At 37.3% G+C, this 21,080-nt stretch overlaps 1 protein-coding gene across 2 annotated transcripts in view; it reads right to left on the reverse strand.

Annotated features, from left to right (window-relative positions):
- Positions 1–2,098: 2,098 nt before the first annotated feature.
- The window catches only part of RNMT (RNA guanine-7 methyltransferase), a 34,587-nt gene continuing 15,605 nt past the window's right edge, over positions 2,099–21,080 (reverse strand). For both annotated transcript variants that reach the window (XM_021719256.1, XM_008071470.1), the window contains 7 exons: positions 20,137–20,249; positions 18,286–18,467; positions 17,640–17,804; positions 13,856–13,973; positions 9,971–10,072; positions 8,656–8,689; positions 2,099–2,420 (listed from right to left, as the gene is read on the reverse strand). In XM_021719256.1, coding sequence (XP_021574931.1) covers positions 2,383–2,420; positions 8,656–8,689; positions 9,971–10,072; positions 13,856–13,973; positions 17,640–17,804; positions 18,286–18,467; positions 20,137–20,249 — 752 coding nt within the window. In that variant the 3' untranslated portion in view covers positions 2,099–2,382. The remainder of the gene's footprint in view (positions 2,421–8,655; positions 8,690–9,970; positions 10,073–13,855; positions 13,974–17,639; positions 17,805–18,285; positions 18,468–20,136; positions 20,250–21,080) is intronic.

Consider the following 21,080-nt stretch of genomic DNA (forward strand, 5'->3'; position numbering starts at 1 on the left):
TTCCCTTGAGAATATTCTTGGTCCAAAGAATTAAATGTCAATATTCTTGGTTACACCACAATCCGGCCATGTTCCAGACCAAGCATCCCAATTTACACTTGTCATCCCCCTAAATGGCTGATTTGATATTCATTTTTAATTTCATCCTCAGAGGATAAACCCTATGGCAAGTCTGGGAGTGCCCCGCTTCACAGCTCACAATGAGCCTGGGATAGCAGGTGATCTTCCTGGCCCAACAATGAAAAGCCATGCCCCTCTCATAATGGTTACCACACATCCTGAATGGGAAACCAAACATTAAGACTGCAAGGTGTTTAGGGGAAGAGTCCTACCAGCTTTCATCTCGGTGATGGGAGAGAATGTGCAGAAGCCACCATGTCTCCTCCTATTCCTAACTGTCCTTCTTGAGTCACTGCCCACTTAGTTGCAGCAGGGAGACTTGGGGGGTGGGGGTGAGGCAGCACGAGTGGAAGAACAGATAAGGCAACAGGCAAAGGTCAAGGAAAAGGTGGCTGCCTGGACTCAGTGTCTGCAGACATGGCTCTACACAAGTCTCTCCCGTACCTGGAACAGTGGGCTCAGTCCCCAGAGTCCCTCCTCAGATTCAGTCTCACGCTCTGCTCTTTCTACTCATAAAAGGGCTTAGGAACTCCATCCTTCTGTTTTCTCTTTGTATTACCATCAGTTATTCTATCCTGGGGGCGGTGGGGGGGGGGGGGATTCCTCTTTCCCCAAAATAACCATGGAGCAGAAAGGGCTAAAAGAAGCAAGCTAAAAACGTATGTCTTATTACCCGTGAACTAAAACCATGAAATGAGAACAGCAATAAGAGAAGACAAAGCTTTCTGTACCCACCAAACTACCAAAATACTTCCTAAAATTTCCCAAGAACTAAAATGAACCTGAATATGCAACTTTAAGAACTCCCATTCCCCACCTCCCTAGCATCATTACCAAATCTTTACTAGCTAACAGACAGCCACCAGAGTCAGATGTACTATTTCCCAAATGACCTAAGGCAAGAAGACTTTAATTTTTGTAAGCTGCTAACAGTTTGGATGGAGACTGACAAGTTGCAGAAGAAACAGAAATGAGGAAACCCATGTTTTCTTGCTAAAAAGGCTTCTACTCTAACACCACGAACAATCAACATATATAAACTAATTAAGAGACCATGTTTTTAAAACAAGTACTATGGATAACTATAGAAAGTAACGTTTTTATAAACCATCTATAAATAAATGATTTTTGAAAGAATATGTAATTGCTCTGCTTTATACTTAGTGTTTCACTACATCTAAAAACTAGCAAGTTTTCCGAACAGTGGTGTAAAGTAAGAACAACAGCTCACATGGGTATCAATTTTGGAAGAGCAGTCAGTTATACAACTGATCATTTTAATAACAATTAAAAGTGTTCTGAAATAGCAAATAAAAACTTTGAATGAAGATTAGACAATGGCTCCTACTGTTTAAAGTGCTGATGCTGTAAGAGGAACAGGTATTGCTTATTCCTAGGATGAAATGGGCACACAGCATCAGTCAGTGAGAATTAATTGGAAATCTATCTGCTTCCTTTACAGCCTAAATTCCTACTGCAGTCCCATGTATAAATCTGAAAAAAAAAATGTGCAATAGGCTTATACAGAAGTAATTTTCACTAAATCTTGAAAAAAATAACTATGGCATCATTGTAGAATGAAGAAGGGTAAATGTGTCTAATTACGATCTTGATAACTGGAAGCATTAATTGCTTGGTAAAAAATTCTCAAAAGAAAGCCCCAAAATTCCAAAATTCCATCCAAAATGTTCTAACCAGTTCCAGAACTGCAGTATATTTATTTCAAAATGCAACAAATTGCAAAAATTATAGTTAAGTAACTTTTATGACCATCTAAAAATGAGTTTTAAACTTACACCTTTAGTGATATTGAACACTTACATTCAACTGTACAAAATGCAATCCATTTAATCTTCAAAAACACTACATGAGAAAACCACAGAAACGCGCACACTATGGAAATGCTCTCTGACCAATTCTACAACTGCAATAAATTTAGTACTGCAAACGCACATTCATATGCACTGTGAAAGAGTTCAGTTGCTTTAATATGTCATATTTTAATTTTTATGAGCTAAGAGAGCAGAGGCAAATGGAATTCTTAGAACATTGCTTAAAAAGAGATTTTTAAAGGAAAGGTCCCAGCTCATTCTTATATACACACACAAGTTCATCTGTCACAGAAAGCAAATGTTGAATTTATACAGTGGAGTTTCTGACAGCATCCAGAACTAGAACAGAGAGCTCTCAAATACAACAAGATGGATTGTGGAAATCTGCGCAGGACAGAACATAGCTCCTCTGGAACGACTGCCTCCATGCTCACTGCTGTTTCTCAAAAGCAAAAACCAAGTAAATACCTAAAAAGGAAATAAATAAAAGTTTAGTTTCTCATATATTTAGGGTAAACACAACAACGATCTCAGTTCTGTTCATAATTTTGTAAAAATTCCTGGGCTCTCAAGCAACTTTTGAAGAAGAAAAACCCCATTAACTTTAAGATAGGGGATATGTTTACTTGAAAACAAAGATCTACCTACTATGATACTGAGTGACAGCACAGCCAATGGGAAAACCAATTCCGCAGCTGTTAAAAACTCAAAAGCAGTCTGAGGTAAGAAAAATTAAAAGTATGAAAGCAAAGAAAACAAAAACTAAAAAAATCTTATGACTCAAATCTTTTACCTGCAGTGAGGCAGGTAGGTAGAATAATCAAAACTACAATGAATACTACTGCAGTGGTACGCTAAAGCTTTCTATTCAGAGAAGATAAACCTACTAAGAAATATAAGAAATAGATACAACATAGAACTAGTAAGAAATGCAGAGAACATATATTACAAGACATGTTAACATCCATCAAATTATCCAACTGTTTCGTTGTAGGGCCTGGTAAAGATATTGAGTCAAAAGTCAAATGACAATATTTAGAGATACCATTTATCTGGCCCCAACGGTAATAATTCTGCATGTATTTGGTCCCAAGAGTCCTCTCTCTTAAATAAGGTTTTCTGGTCGGGCACTTTGGGAGGCTGAGGTGAAAGAATTGCCTGAGCCCACAGGTTCGAGACTAGACTGGGCAAGTTGACGAGACCTCATATCTACAATAAATTTTTTTAAAAACCTAAATGAATTTAGAATTCTCTGTTTGGAATCACACTGCAGTGGAAATCTACTGCTTCCTGTTACTGTGCTTCACAAATACTGCATTCTTACAATTGAAGGTTTATGGTAACCCACATCAAGCAAGTCTTTTGGTATCATTTTTCCAATAGCATGTGCTCACTTAGTGTTTTTCTGTGTCACATTTTAGTAATTCTTCCAATATTTCAAATATTTTCATTATTATTATACCTGTCAGGGTGAGGAGTGATCAGACATCTTTGACATTGCTCACATAAGTGCTTTGGGGCACCACGAACTGTGCCAATTTAACATGGCAAACTTAAATGGATAAATGTCAAATTTGCTCTCATGGCTCCACCGCTTAGCCATTCCCCCATCTCGCTCTCCTTGGTCCATAATGATACTGAAATTCAGACAATTAATGACCCTACAATGGCTCCCATATAGTCAAGTAAAAGGAAGAGTTGCATGTCTCTCATGTTAAACGAAAATCTGGCAACGATTAAGCTTAGTAAAGAAGGCAGGTCAGAAGCCGGGACGGGCTGAGAGCTAGGGTGCTTGTGCCAGTTAGTCTAGATATCAATGCCAACAAAAAGTTCTTTAAAGTTTTTGTGGTCTGGACAAAAGATCTAACCTGACACACATTCCTTAAGCAAAAGCCTAATCCAGAGCAAGACTCTAAGTCTCTTCAACTCTATGAAGGCCAAGAGAGGTAAGGAAGCTGCAGAAGACAAGTGGGAAGCTAGCAGAAGTTCATGAGGTTTCAGGAGGGAAGCTGTCTCCATAACATAGAAGTGCAAGGTAAAGCAGCAAATACTGATATAGAAGCTGCAGCAAATTATCCAGAAGGTCTAGCTAAGGTAACTGATGAAGGTGGCTACACTAAACAACAGATTTTCAATGTAGAAGAAACAGTCTTCTGTTAGAAGATGGTGACACCTAGGACTTTCATTGCTAGAAAGAAGTCAATGTCTAATTTCAAAGCTTCAAAGGGCAGACTGACTCATTAGGGGCTAATGCAGCAGGTAACTTAAGTGAAGTCAATGTTCATTTAAATTTCTGAAAATCTTGGGCTCTTAGGAATTACACTTTATCTACTCTGCCCGTGCTCTGTAAATGGAACAAAGACTGGATGACAGTACATCTGTTCACATCATGGCTTACTAAGTATTTTTAAGCCCACTGTTGAGATCCTATTGTTCAGGAAAAAGATTATTTTTAAAATATTACCACTCACTGACAATGCACCTAGTCACTCAAGATCTCTGATGAAGATATACAAGAAGATAAATGTTGTCTGCATTCCTGCTAATACAACATTCCTTCTGCCCAAAGACAAACGAGTAATTTCAACTTCAAGTCCTATTACTTAAAAAATATATTTCATAAGGCTATAGCTGCCATCAATAATGATTCCTCTGATGGGTCTGAGCAAAATAAACTGAAAAACTGGAAAGGATTCATCATTCTAAGTGTCATTAAGATAACTGGTGATTCAAAATATCAATATTAACAGGAGATTGGAAGACATGAATTCTGACCCTTATGGATAACTTTGAGGGGTTCCAAGATGTCAGTGGGGGAAAAAAAAAAGAATAAACAAAAGATATCAGTGGAGAAAGTAACTGCAGATGAGATGGAAACACCAAGTGAACTAGAAAGAGAAGTGAAGCCTGAAGATGTGACTGAATTGCTGCAATCTCATGATCAAATCTTGAATAGATGAGGAGCTGCTTCTTATGGATGGGCTCTTGAGAAGGAATCTAATCCTGAAGTTGTTGTGACCACTACTGAAAGGACAGAAAAGGATTTAGAAATTTTACAGAAACTTAGTTGATAAGGCAGTTTGAGAGGAGTGACTCCTACCTTGACAGGAATTCTACTGTGGATAAAATGCTATCAAACAGCATCACATGCTACAGAGAAATCTTGTGAAAGTCAGTTAATGCAGTAAATTTCATTGTCTTATTTTAACCTTTTGCACTCAAACATCCCCTCTGAGGGGACACTGTAAATCTAGCAAACCACTCGGATGTTCCCTCTCAGGGGACATAAAGAGATTGCTGGGTGATTGTACAGGACAAACTTATGCTAGCACCAATTTTTCAAAAATGTATTCCATTCAAATTGCTCAAAAAAGCAAATAAAGAGATGGAACATATACTGAGATATACATAAAAAATACCTGCTGGCATCACGCAGAATGAGAAAGTGTGAAGTACTTTCACAGTGGTGTACAGACTGGACAATAAATTATATATTATTTATGTAGGAGAAGGAAAACGAGACTGCATTGTCTGCTCAAACAGAAAAACATCAGGTGTAAGACGTCAAACAAGTTACTATTGCACAACATGTATCATGAAGCAGTAATGCATGTTGGAGACTGTTTCATGTTACCACATGTTATAAAAATATAAGATAAAATTTTGATTTTTTTGTTATAAGTTCCTCAATGTCCAAAATTCCACTATAAGCCAAATATCATTACAAAAAAATAATTGGTTCCAACGCTTTACTATTTAATAGGTGATTCATTTTTCACTATTTCGTAAAAAAGCGTGGTTGAGCTGCTGGTAGGTGATCCATAAGATGTCTGTGAGGGCAAAGGTTTTTGCCACGGTCACCCCAATCTCTGCCAACTACCACCCTGATCAGTCACCAGTCATCAACATTGAGGAAAGACTCTCCATCAGCAAAAAGATTAGGACTAGCTGAAAGTTCAGATGACAGTGAGCATTTCTAAGCAATGAAGGATTTTGGTTTTTGTTTTTTAAAAAGATGGGGTCTTGTTATATTGTCCAGGCTGGTCTTGAATTTCTGGCCTCAACAGATCCTCCCACATAGGCCTTCCAAAGAGCTGGGATTATTGTGGGTGGGAGCCATCACACCTAGTCAATAAAGTATTTTAAACTACAGTATAGTGTAAACATAATTTTTATGCAGATTGGGATTTAAAAAAATTCAGTGGCTTATTTTAGTGCACTACTCACTTTGTTGTGGTGGTCTGGTACTAAAACTGCAAAATCTCTAGGGTAGGCATATATATCTTCTAATAAAATACCAATAGATTTTAGGGCACAAAGATACTTTTAAAACATCACAAAGACGTTCAGAGCATGCACTAGGATACTTAACAGTGAGTTGAGATAAATCATGTAAATTGGAGGCTTAGGTCCTTAAGAAGTCTTTTGAAAGGAGGGTAGATGAATGATCACAGACTGTCTGAGAGCCTCTAGCTCTTGCCCTTCCAACCCAATCTGTAAGGGAATGTCATACTAGTCTCTCCAAAATACTACTTCGGTCATGCTACCGTCCTACTTCTTATTTACTAGTTTCCAATGTCTTTTAGTTGAAATGCAGTGTGGCTGGCAGTACAGTGAAAGATGGACAGAAAACAGGCAGGGTGATCACCAACCCTGCAGCTCTTGCCAGAAGCAAAGCAGTCCACGGCACCCACAGCCTGTCAGCAGCTTCAGAGCTGACCAGCACTGCTTACCCCATCCTCCACCTCCAAGTGATCGCTCTGGAGTCCAACCCTGCCAAAATCACCCCAAACACAACCAAACCTACTGCAAACAACCCTCTGGTCCTGTCTTTATCTTCATTACAGTCTGATTTTAAATACACAATTAGTCACTTTCTAACTCAAAACTTATGACAATGCCTTCTATGCAGGCATTTCAATTGGGATTTAAAGAAACAAATCTTGAACCACTTCCACTTCCAAAAGCAAATCAACAATTCTGTACTTCCCTTTCTCATTCAAAGCCACCTTCCAGAGGAGCAGCAGGTGATAAAGAGCTTAATGATCTGACCAGCAGAAGACTAAAATGTAGCATAGACACACTAGACTTCTGATGCCAGTCAAGATACTTTCCAGCCCATGAAGCCCTCCAGCTTAGAATAGTATAATCCATCAGAATCAACTGATTCTGAAATGCTACATGCTGGCTATAATTTGGTCACTGCTCTTTTTCTATTGCTTCTCACATGTCCAGACCATTTCTTCCTCAACATCTGGGGCCATCTAATTCTTTCATTTGTACTTTATGACTAAAGCTCACACTTAATAATATAAAAGCATAGTTCTAAGCTATAGTCAGTTCCATCATCATGACCTTTAATCAAAACTTATACCATGCTTTGGGACTAGCAGGATACCTAAGATAGGTGGCCAGTCTCCACTGCAGGAAAAAATAAATATGTAGATTTATGCATCATTCCCCACTGTGTCAAGGATAACCACGCCTGCAAAACCACCCCCAATCTGATTTCTATTAATGGTACCAATATTCAGAGACAAGGAGGCTCAAAACATTGGCCCTATTTGTCTCCCTCCCTTCCTTTTCTTCTCTACTCAACTGAGGAAGTCTTATGAAATTTTCCTTTCTCAAGGCTTCCATGAAGCCATGGCTAAGAGAATGAATCATTCAGGTTAGCTAAGCACAAGTTAGTTCTGTGACTTCAGCTAAGCTGGTTAACTGCTTTCTCATCTGTGAAAAGGAGACATAATAAATAATACCTATTTCTAAAGTTGCTGTGAGGATTAAACGAGTTACAACAAATGACAAGCTTAGAACAGTGCCTGTACATGTTTAACTGCTAGTACTACTTCCCAGATTTCATTAGCTTCCATTAAATGCTCCTTTACCTTCATTTCCTGACAGTCATATTAGCACTTGAAAGTCTGCCTAGTGCTATGTTTAGTTGGGTCTGTCTCTTCCATTAGATGTACATTTCTAGAAGGCAGAGACATAACTGTTTACTTTTTTATGTCCCAAAGCCCTCTCACAGAACTTCACGTGAGTCTATATTGTTGGATTGTCCTTATTTACCAATTGTACTTGCAACATAATCAACAACCCTATAAGGGTATTATTATCTTAACAGTAAGGGTCTGCAAGCTGATTTCTTCAACATCCACATGCTGAAGAAGCACAGGCCTTCATGTATAGATTTTCTGGGCTTCTGCTTTCTCTTCTGAAGATAGGAGCCTCATTTTAGAATGTCTTCCTATCATGCCTGTTTTTAATTATACACACCTGTAACATATCCTGTGCACTGCTGCTTCACTAAATGTTCTAGTATTATGCCTTCACTGTTGACATCAGAGTGGCCAGAATCAAACAAAATACACATAAGTATTCTATGTAATATAGTTTGAAATAAAGACATCAAATAGAGATGGCTATTGCGTAACAAACAGGCAAAGAGAATGTTTTACATATGCTCCTGAAAGTTTATGCTGGGCAACATCCTGCATACAGTGTATCTTCTCTTGGCAGTACTTACCTGTACAAGAAAGGGGAATCAGTCATATGCAGAGATGTAGGTATATTTCTGTGTGTGCCAACACAAACACACACACAACCTAAAGTGTGTCAGAAAAACTTTTCAGGTTTTAATTATACCTTTGAAAAAGAATCCTTGAATTAATCAGTTAACTCACACTGATGATATACTCACTTGTAGCTTCCCATTCTGATTTACTTAAGGTTCCCTAAAATTTAAGAAAAGGAAAAAGAAAGAAAATTTTAGATTCAAAATGTAAATAAAAATAGGTTTTTGTTTTTGAGACAGGGTCTCAACTGCTGCCCATGCTGAAGTGCAGTGGTGTGATGATAGCACATTATAACCTCAAGCTCCCAGACTCAAACAATCCACCCACCTCAGCCTCCTAAGTAGTTGGGATGACAGGTGTGAGCTACTGTGCTGAGCTAATTATTTTTAGTTTATTTTTATAGAGCGGGGGTCTCGAACTCCTGGTCCCAAGCAATCCTCCCAATTTAGCCCCTCAAAGTGTTGGGATTACAAGCATGAACCACCACACCAGGCTCTTATTTTTAAAAATAAACAGAGGTGGCCAAAAAACTCTAACTTCACTGAAAATACACATATACTTCACTCTTAATAGTGTTATGATCTGAGCATATAAATACACCAATGAGATTAACTTTTAAAGCTATATTCTTACCATTTCAGTCCTCCTACCAAATTCTCTAATCTACAGATTCTCAACCAAAGGGTAAATGTGTGTAAAGTGTACAGTACGTGAGTGTAACTAGACAGATCATCTATCTGGTATTTTTAACTTAGAAAGTAAAAAAATTAAAGAACAATGGAGGAAGAAATACAATTTTTATGTTTTTCTAAAAGAATCACAAAATAAAGTATGTATCATACAAAGAAAATAAATATTTAAGTAGCTATCAAAATATTAATATATGTATGTACAGCTTTGCACACACCACTAACAAGATCCAGTGGCAGTTCCAGTAACTAATGTAATTTTCAAGAGTGATAAAAGCAAACAATGTGCTAAGTTATTAGCGTAAATATGCTATGAATATATTTGTAACTTCTATTGATAACAAAGTCATAGCTATAACTAATATCACAGGGGTATCACTAGATTCCAAATTTTTAAAAATACAAACTTTCACACAGAAGTTAGTAAAAATGAAGTTGTAACTGTTCCCCATTTAAATTCCCAGACCTCTAAATTCTACCTCTGGAATGCTGTGAGTTAGTAGTGCCTAAGTTAGCCTCAGATATAGCACTCCATGCTCAATTTACTGTAAATTTTATCCTATATTCTATGGTTATAACAAGTATCATAACACGGGGAAAAAAAGACTATTACATATCTGACTTGTAAGTCTGATTTGCACATTTTATTTTAGCTTAAATATTATAAAAAGTGAAATAATCTCCTAAGTCTCCCTGTAATGCATGTTTTACAATTTCTATAAAATGCTTTCAAAAATGAATAAACACTTACTAAAGGTAACCTGACTTGACTGTTTCCCATGTACTTTGCTGCATGTTCATAGTCATCCACGTTCTCAGAGGCAAGTTTAGCATTCTCGTTTGCAGGATATGGCTGGAGGAGCAAATGAGAGCCCTAGTTAAGATATTACATTAAAACTTAAATTCAAAATTAAACACACTCACCGAAACAAAAAGAATTAGCAGAATAATCCCTAAGTATTACTTTAGAAATAAAAACCACTCATATTTTTGAAATATGAAAACAAGGGGCAAAATCCTCTTCTAAACAGCAATTATGGTCAACTTTTATCACAATCTTAGGATATTTACAGCTGGAATAAACTATATAATTTAATCATCACCATTTGCTGGTTAACAGCAAACATCTGAATCTTCTTAACTGCTAGTCAAGGGCCTTTTCTGTTACAATACAAAGCTTAAAGAAGGTGTCATCAAAAGAGCTAAATATAAAAATGATGGCGATTTAATGCCATGAAAAGCGTAAGTTAGCAATTAGAAAGAACACAAATGAAAAAGTAAACAGAGAACGATTTTAAGTTAACAAAAGATGTGAGTTTAAGACAGTGAGAAAAATAATCCGGTCTCCAAAATATAGGCAGTTCCCGTATTTACATAAGAATGTGAAGGGTCAGAAAAAACTGCTCCTTTTAAAGGGTATGCTGACAAAATGTCTACTCAAATTACCTAAAGTACTATTTTTAATCCATTTTACACTATGAAGCATTTTGCCTTTTAATACATGTAAATCAAAACTATAGACCAAAATCTTGATAAATAAAACAAAATAAATTTCATAAAACACTTAACAGAACAGCCATCTACTCTACAAAGGTTTTTACAACACAGTTCTTCATTTGTAATTCTTTATAATATAGTTACTGTCGTATTGCAACAAACCAGGTAGGAAGGTACCACTTTAAACCTACAATTCCCTAATAAACTTTTAGGAAAATGATCTATGAATAGCTACTTTGCTACCTTCTCTTTCACCTTTCTTTATAAATATACCACAGCTAGCTCAGGCATTAGAAATTAAACTACTTACTGTTTAAAAAGCATTTGACTATTTGAAACTTCCACATCCTCAGCATTAGCAACTTTACTTTTTATCTTATCTTAGATGGTAAGTTTTTTTGACCATCAATTCCACCCTATCACAAAAGTTTAAAACTTAATTTATTTTAAAGATAAGGGGTACAACTCAGGGTTAGATATACAAACTAGAACTTTATTTTATGTAAAGATGTGGGGTACAATTCAGGGTTAGGTATACAGACTAGAACTTTATTTTAAATAGCTGCCAAACTATTGTTATAAATCTGTTCTTCAACTTATCAGTGTATGACTCCTCCATGTGCTTATCTGCCTATCACTGAACATCTAGTTTTTCTCCTCTACTAATCATTTTAAAAGGTCGACCATCACTCTAAATGGACCCTGAACATTTACCACAATACTATAAGAAACGGATTGGCAGTAGCAGGATACTGCCAGAGTATGGTGGGGGGAGGAACACAACATCAATAAGTGGGTACCTGATCTCAAACCAGGCAAAGTGGGGACCAAAGGGAGGCCCAAACTTTACCTGTATGATGACCAGCTGCATACCTAATCCTGAATTGTACTCTACATCTTTAAAATAAAATTAAAAAAAAAAAGACCAACCAATACTGTAAAGGTTATAAAGCTGCAAAACCGACCCTTTTGTCAAAATTTACTAAAATGTGTATATTCCAGTGTCTCCTCTCAAAGGAGTTACTTTTCCAGAACTGTTCCCAGAATAAGATCACTGGTGGGGGGAAAAAATAGGCATCAGGACTTTAACTACCGTTCCATGGCCTTCATCTTTTCATTCTTCCTTCCCTCTGCTCCAATGCTCCAGGAGACCAGAGAAGTTTTATGGGTACAAGTGAAGAACCAAGCTGAAAGCTTCAGGAAAAGGCTTTTTATGACAAATATAAATAAGTAGATCCTTTTAAATCTCTGACTTGGACTAAAGCCGTGGCATCTCAATTGCTCTTTCCACCTCTAGTCTGGTCTCAATGGTCTTCCAAGCCATCCTCTGTAATGCCACCCAAATAACGCCCTACCTCTTATCGGGTCATATTCTTTCCTGCTCCAAGTCCTTTTAGGCCCACAGGAGTTACTTGATCAAGTAGGAAAACTAAAGGACTTTTCAAACTACATGCTATTACTGCTCATGTCCCCACATAGCCATGGTAACAGGTCCTATCTTCAAGAGCAGGAATGGAGAAGGAAGACTGCTAAAGAAATATGAAAGTTATTAGTATTTCCTCAAGCAGTCCCTGCTCTGTCAAGATTCTCTGCCTTTCTCCTTCTAGGAGTCTTCCTTCCCAAAAGGCCTTTCATATACTCTATTCACTGCACTTGGAACACTTCCTCAGTACTGCAATCCTCACATTGTACTGCATTATTTCTTTGATTATGTAACGTATATGGTGTATCTCTTCAATATTCCATAAGATCCTTTAAGCAAGAGGACCATGTTATCCCATACCCTACTAAGTACATTTTAAAATAAATTACAAAAATGAACCCATTACCTATATGCTAAGAGAATGTCTAAATAACTGATTCTTGTGCATGCAAAGCCCCATCAGGAAAGGAAGATGTATACTAAAGGTATGTGAGGAGATGAGAACTTATGCACATAGTTTTTCTAGTTTTCTCTTCTCCTTCAAGACAAGCAAAACAAGTCCTTCCTACTATTAAGCAAATAAAAATATTCTTAATTTAAAATATAGGAAATACAACTAATAAAGAATATCACATCTTATCGATTATGGCTTTCAAAAGACAATTTAGAACTTGAAGAAGTTTCTCCCAACTTGAAACCGTGGGAGTAGCTGGGTGTGGATGTAACTTCAACAGGAGACTTTTGTTTGAATACCACTTATAAAAACTGAAGACAGCCTGAAGGCCATGCGATGCTGCATTAGTCATTTATCCTGAGCTTCAGGCTGCCAACTTAAAAAATGTGCAAAATGACTGCTTTGCCTACTTCATGCAGGTAACTATAAGGATAAGTAAGATACAGTGTGGTTAAAGTACTTAAAAGAATATTCTAAATGGAATAAACTGAAGAAGTTTAATGCCCGTCTGATGAATATGATTCTATTGATCAATAACTGCCAAACTATTGTTGTAAATTTGTTCTTCAACTTATCAGTAATAAAAATACTATTTTAGATCTGTTCAATTAAGCATTGTTTGATAAAAGAAAAACAATCAATGGCTGTTTATGTTTATAGCTTATATAGACTACCTTCACTGCTGGATTAGAAGCACAGGAGTCCAGGAGGTAAAGTAGGCCTCAGCAACAATACTGTCTAAAAAGACTGGAACTTTGCTAAATAGTCACCACAGAACAAAACTATGCATTGTATGAGCTTGCTGGGACACTTGCCAGGAAGATTCTAAATTACTGTTGTAACCAAAGGACGTTGTTGTAAAAAAGGGGTTCTCAACTAGGGGCAATTTTGCCCACCAGGAGGCATCTGGAGACATTTGTTGGCTGCCATAACTCAGGGACAGGGTTGTTACTGGCATCTCGTGGGTAGAAGCCAGGAATGCTACTGAATATACTGCGATGCACAGCATTTCACAACAAAGAATTATTCAGTCTAAAAAGTCAACAGTCTTGAGGTTGAGATATCCTATTTTAAAACAGTGCCATCTAGAAAGTAGAAGTTGGTAACAGCAGTATTCATTTTTTCATTTACTGAGCACCCACCATGCAAAATTTCTGTATCAAGCTCTGTCCAAAGTGCTGAAGGGTGTAATACACATAACTCTTAAGTGTTTAAACAGCCTTGAAAGGATCTCAAAAACAGCCATGGTTCTAAATACTCACCTCTAGGCCCTGCATTCGTTTTAACAGCATTTTATTTTCATTGTTCTTAATCTTTTCTTCATAGAATTCCAGAAATGTTTTCTTGTAGACAAGTTTCATATTGTACTTCTTTGCCATTCTGCACAAAAAAGATTACTTGATGAAAAGCCTTCCAAATTTTATAATTCCTCAACAGCTTACTTTTGGACAACAGTGACATCTTCTGGACTTAACTAAAAGAGCTACCATTTCCTTCAAAATTCACAAGAGTAATTATACACAATAAATGAAGAGTAACATACCAATAACCATGCGTAAAGAAACATGCATTCTAAACCTCGGGGTTGCAGATAGCTCCATTAGTAGAACACATAGGTCAGGAAGCAAATGAAAGATAGTCTCAGGGGCTATGAGATGGCGAGGAAGAGCTACAGGGTCTACTTGTGTCCATTTCACTTTATTTGAAAACAGCGGTCAATTTCCTTCCGAAAAGATTCACTTTTGGCTCTGACTTCTCTGGCAAGATACACTATTCATTTTTATCCTACATCTTGGACTGCTTCTTTTTTATAGGTTTCTTTTTACCAACTTCTAAACATTAAAGTTTTGAAGAGTTTGAATCAGAGTCCTACTGACTTCCATCCCTGACTTACATACAGTATATGTCAATAGCTACCTGGAGCCAGCTTTCTCTTACGTTACTCACTGATTCCACTGCTTATTAGAAAGCTTCACATGGATATGTCACTGGCATTCTCTAACTTCCCATATCTAAGGTTGGGCCTCACTAGATTGTTTTTCTGCCAACCTTTCCTATTTCAGTAGGTACATCTAATGACACATGCCATCTTCCCTTCTACTACTGCCACTGTGCTCAAAACACATTCCTAAGTACTCTCTATTTTACCTGAAAAGCGTCTATTTCAAATAGGTCCACTTGTTAACCTCCTGCATTTGCCACCACCCTGCTTCAGTAGCCATCATCATTTAGTGGTACCAATCCAGAAACCACTTCACACCCCCTGCTTCCATTTTTACTCTGCCTCGGTGAATTTTTAAACTGTAGCCAGATTAAGCTTTTAGGATTACACACCTGGTCATGCCACTATCCTCTTTCACCCTCTTTACTGGGTTCCAGTGCATTTAGGACACAGTTCAGAAGTCTAGAACATGGTCTCCAAGTCACTGATCTGCAAAGCGGATGCCACCTCATCTTGAGCCACTAGGGTCCTGACTCCCTAAGACCCAGTCACGATGGTTTTGCTTCGACTCCCTAAATGAACGCATCTTTCCCACTTTGGGGCCTTCACACGCACTATCCCTAGGACAGGAACAGTCTCTCTTCTAGTCTAAAGCTGGCCACCTCCTATTCACCCTTTAGATCCTGACTTAAATATCATTTCTTTATTGGGTTCTTCATTTCATCAACTACATTAGGTCTCCCCATTAGACTCAGGTTTTTTTTTTTTTCCTCACTGCATTTGCCGAGTTTATAATTATATATTTGTAGATGACATGAGGGAGCCTGGAGATGATTTCAGGCCACAGGTAAAGGAAGAAAAGGCAGGGGAAAAAATCAGAAAAGGTAGGTGGTAGGGCTTGTGTACAGAGTGACAGTTGAGGGGACAGGGTAAGAGCAAACACTGAAGGGCAACTGGAATTTGTATGTAAGAGGAATATGTGAGACAGAACTGTTATTTGAATTAGCCCTTCTTGGAAAGACAACGTGAGCAAAGATAAGTCTCTTTTATTCCACGCAGTTCATTTTCTTTTATAAATATGCAAAATAAGCCTTTAGAAACAAAACAAAGTTTTACACCTAAAAAAGAAAAATCATAATTGCAAATAACTGAGACCCAATTTGACCAATTTGATTACATTTTGCCACATAAAAGCTAATTATATTGGTGTTCAGTTTCTCAGTGTACTGGCAAAAAGGCATTGGAAAACCCCTGCACATTTTCAAATTCTGTCTCATTCAAAATGTTTCCATAAATAATTTTTTTAAAAATTAGATATCAGAGTGATGACTAATGACCTTATACATTTACCACCATCAGGAAATTTAAGTAAAAAAGATTGACAGTTCTTGCTTAGCATTTAAGAAAAATCTTTTGTTTTATTCTCTATCTTTTTGGGTATACTAAAATCACCAACCTTGCTAAACTAAAAACGTCAAGCTATTATACTAAACAACATATCAAAAACAATTAATTTTTTTTTTTTTTGAGTTGGAGTCTCAATCTGTCGCCTAGACTGGAGTGCTGTGGCATGCTCCCGGCCACTGCAGTCTCTATCTGCTGGGCTCTGGCAATCTTTCCACCTCAACCTTCCAAGTAGCCAGAACTACAGGCGGGCACTACCACACCCGGCTAGTTTTTGACTTATTGTAGAGACGAGGTCTCGCCAAGTTGCCTGGGCGGGTCTCGAACCCACAAGTTCAGGCAATCCACTCGCCTCGGCCTCCCAAAGTGCTGGGATTACAGGCTAAACCACCGAGCCTGGCCTAATTTCTTTTTATAAAGTTGAAGAGCAGCAACATTTCCCCAAAGTTTATTAATTTTCAAAATTAAAAAATGTTAAATTAAAAAATTTATAAATAGCTTAGTAGCATTTTCCTCATGTTCAGTCATAATGCTACCTGCCTTTCTTATGTTAGTGAATAAAATTTGTATATAGAGTTCCTGAAAATCTTTTATCCATAATTTTAGACGTGACTGAGTCACAATTCAAACAATTACCAATCAAAAAATAAGCAGACAATAAAGCTCTTCTTTTTCCCAGTTAATATTCAAAATAAAAGATTTATGTTTTGTTTTAAAGTAGGAAATAAAGTTCACTGAATTATGACTTTTATAGTCTTCCCATCAGAGAAACTCGGGAGGCCAAGGTACATTCTTTGACGCCTTACCTGATTAAAGCCCGGTACCCCCAGTGTCTACAGTTTGCCAGGATTCCTAGAAATTCAGGCGCATAGGTGAATAGATTCCTGAATCAGGATTTTATTATCAACATTGCCTGTGAGACATAGGCAATTTCAAAGCTATAGTGAAATGCAAATAATTTTTAACACCCATCTCTGTCAAAAAGAGGATCTTTGATTCATGAGAACTTATTTTAACGGTCATACCACCCTGAATGCACCCGATCTTGGAATCTGAAAATTCACTGTATATTACCCAAGTTCCTTTTTTTTTTTTTGATTTGGAGTCTTACTCTTTTGCCCAGTTGGAGTGCAGTGGCACACTCACGGCCACCACAGCCTCAACCCACTGGGCTCAGGCGATCCTTCCGCCGCAGTCTTCCAAGTAGCTGAAACTACAGGTGTGCACTACCATGCCAGGCTTATTTTTTGATTTATTGTAGAGATGAGGTTTGCCAAGTTGCCCGGGCTGGTCTCAAACCCCTGAGCTCAGGCAATCCTCTCACCTCGGCCTCCTAACGTGCTGGGATTACAGGCTTGAGTCACCGTGCCCAGCCAACCCAAGTTACTAACAGTCACTTCATTAAAAACTTGTTATTTGCAATATCAGGCATTTTGTACCACAAGTTGAAGGCGAAAAGCTCCCTTTCTTACGTACAGGATAAAAAATTCCAAAAAGGAGAAAAAAAACTAAGTAACTGAAGCTATAAGAGACCTATTTATGGTTCCAATCCTAAACACGAAACTATAGTATTTTTTTTTTTTACAAATTATACTTTTTCTTTGGGCCCCACTTAAAACAAGGAATGAAAAGAAACGCTGTTTTCTGTTTCTTTCTCTCTTAAGACAAAAAGAGAAGTAACAGATTAATGACATTCTTACTCATTTAGCAATGGAAAATACACCAAAAATTCAGGGACATCCACAACACCTTCCAAGTTGAAGTCATATTTGCAGCCAAATAAAGGATAATTCCCTTTCGTTTGAAATTTCACAGTATATATTTCATTTCCAAATGATTCTGTTTCTGAAGCTTCAAGGCGTCTTCTAACAGGGTTTCCAACCAAAATAAAGAGATTAAAATCATGATTAACAAAGACTTACTTTATCAGGTTATACATGTGAAAAACTATGATACAAATTAAAAAAGACTTAATTAGCTTTTTAATTAGATTTGAGCTGCTTTTAAGAAGCAATATACCAAGAGTCTCACCAATAAAATAGTCTGGAAGTATCACTCTCATGAATGCTGGTTAAGTCTCTGTGTTCCTAAGTATCTGACTTGCATTTTGTCTGACACTAACTTCAGTCTCTAACTTACACATAAAGAGGTTTTAAAAGTTCATTTGTAAATTTGTCTTTTGAACTTAAATTTGAGTATCTATTCAAATACTTTATCAAAGTGCTTATTAGTACTTGTAAGATTAACCTAGCCATATTTTAGAAATCTACATATAATAAACATTTGCTACTCAATACATTTAATACTGAGTATTTTATAAACCATAATATATTTAAAAATACTTACATCAGTTCAAAGCTATTGGGAGTAGTACCAATAAAATAGCCACCAGGGCTAAGCCTCCCACAAGCATTTCTGAGCATCATGTCAGCCTGTTCATAGGACTCGAATGAATAATGATAGACAAACTGACAACTGCAGATGTCAAAACACATTTCTGGATCACAAAATTTGTCAGTCAAAAGTTCCTGAAACAAATTGAAATAGGTTAAGATTTTGAAGTAACTACAACACAGATTTAAAACTTTTTAGTAAATTAATTTCTAGAATTTAAGGTTCTTTCTTTTCCCTAGTCTTCAAATCTATCCTTTCCCTTGTATAATAAAGGATATAAGAAATCTTTCTTTTTTTTTTTAGTTGGAGTCTCACTCTGTCACCCAGGCTGGAGTGCAGTGGCACCCTCACAGCCACAGCAGCTTTGACCTTCTGGGCTCAGGCAATCCTTTTGCCTCAGCCTTCCAAGTAGTTGGAACTACAGGTGTCCACTACCACACCTGGCTTATTTTGTTTGTTTGTTTGATTTATTGTAGAGACAAGGTCTCACCATGTTGCCTGGGCTGGCCTTGAACCTGCGGGCTCAGGTAATCCACTCACCTCAGCCTCCCAAAGTGCTGGGATTACAGGTTGAGTCACTGAGATTGGCCAGATTCTTTTATTATAGTTTAACAAAATTTGATTCTCATTTTCATAGTATTTAAAAACCTAGGGATTCTGAAAACATGTTGAAAATATATCAGTCAAATTATGACACTCAAGGTTAATCCTTTCATTGACTCTACTTGAGAACTAAATTAAAATGACATTCAATAATAACTTGGGATAAAAAAGTACCTAGCCTTTTGTATTTTTTAAAAATGCAAAAGTGTTTTAAAGGTATTCTAACTTTCTGGCAATCCAATTTTCTGGCCGTATACTATCATCTTTCTTGTTTTCAAAATATCAAAGAAAATGTGCATGATTAAAGGTATCTGTAATAGTTTAATGAGCTAAAAGTCAACAATGAACAAAAAGTCCATTGTGAGATTTTCACCACTGAAGTGCCTCTGTAGTTCTTAAATTGTTTTTTTTTTTTTTTGAGGTCTCACTATGTTGCTCAGGCTGGTCTCAAAGTGATCCTCTCACCTCCCAAAGCACTGGGATTACAGGCATGAGGCACTATGCCTGGCTCCCTCTATAGTTCTTTAACTTGATAGTTGTTAGAAAATTCAGAAATAGGTAGAAGTTGGAAAAAAACCAGACTCTGATATGTTGGGAAACTACCCTAATAAATTACAAGGTGAACAAAACATACAGGAAAGCAACCAAGTGATCTCAACAGTTCAGATTACTAAAAGCAAAAAATTATGTGTCCAGTTGGTCATTTAAGGGAATTTATTACAATAGAATTTCTAATTGAAAGTGAAGGTGCACGCCCTAACATTTTTATTTATTTATTTTTTCGAGTTGGAGTCTCACTCTGTCGCCTAGGCTGGAGTGCAGTGACATGCTCACGGCCACCGCAGCCTCAACCTGCTAGGCTTAGGTGATCCTTCTGTCTCACCCTTTCAAGCAGCTGGAACTACAGGTGCGTGCTACCACACCGGGCTAATTTTTTGATTTATTGTAAAGACAAGGTCTCGCTAAGTTGCCCAAGCTGGTCTCAAAGCCCTGGACTCAGGCAATCCTTTCACCCCCTGGACTCAAGCAATCCTTTCACCTAGGCCTCTCAAAGTGCTGGGATTACAGGTTTGAGTCACTATGCCGGGCCTTACATTTGTAATGTTTTAAAATACATTTGAAAAAACAAGTTGACTTTCAAAACAAATTATTTACAGAAATATAAAAAACCTAACTGACCAAAAAAAAAACAAACTGTACCTTTGAGCAGTCGGCAGTTATGAATTCTGCACTGAAAATATGTTCATTATCACGACGGTTTTTCATGTCCTCATACCGCTGCTGACACTGCTTGACAGAAACATCAGCAATATCTGAAAGCATGGAAGGGTGTTAGTAATTGTCAAAACTGAATGGCAGCAATCTAGACACTGAGTTCAAATGACAAACTTTGGCATGAGCTCCAGCCTTAGTACCAGTGAAAAGGCTCTATTTTCTTTAAAACGAAAGAAAAGTCTGTGTTGCAATGCCAGTGCCCTATTATATTTCAAAAGGAACTAAAAGCGTATTCAACAGGTACTAACACCAGAAAAGTTCTATCGTGATTTTAAAACTCTTATTCAAAGTAAAAAGCAGAAAGTTTAGAATTCAATCCGAATTATAAAATGTAACACTATAAGACCACTTTTGAAAACACCAGCACTTTGGAGGCCACGGCAGGCGGACTGCTTGAACCCAGGAGTCCAAGACCAGCCTGGGCAACATAGCAAGACCTCATCTCTAAAAAAAAAAAATTAAAAATTTAGCAGAGCATGGTAGCACGTGCCTGTAGGGCCAGCTACTCGACAAGCTAAGGAGGGAGAATTTTTTGAGTCCAGGAGATTGAGGCTATGGTTAGCTGTGATTGTGCTCCTGCACTCCAGCCTGGGTGACAGAATGAGATCCTGACATGAAACAAAATGAAACAAAATTCACAACTTTTGTTAATGAAGAGCTTCCTCTACTATGGCAGAGCGGGCACAGATTTTTTTTCTTTACATTCTGAGAACACATTGATTCATTATTCTGCCTCTTGTAATACCAAGATATTCCATGGTATAGACACGCTCTGGCCAACCATTTTTAACCTATGTATGAAATTTTTAGGATGTATCTAATTGTAATTTATCTCTGAAAACTAAAAAAGTTGGTGAAATGTTTCTTCT

This window comes from Carlito syrichta, unplaced genomic scaffold, assembly GCF_000164805.1.
Source record: "Carlito syrichta isolate Samal-C Ts95f unplaced genomic scaffold, Tarsius_syrichta-2.0.1 Scaffold314337, whole genome shotgun sequence".
NCBI lineage: Eukaryota > Metazoa > Chordata > Mammalia > Primates > Tarsiidae > Carlito > Carlito syrichta.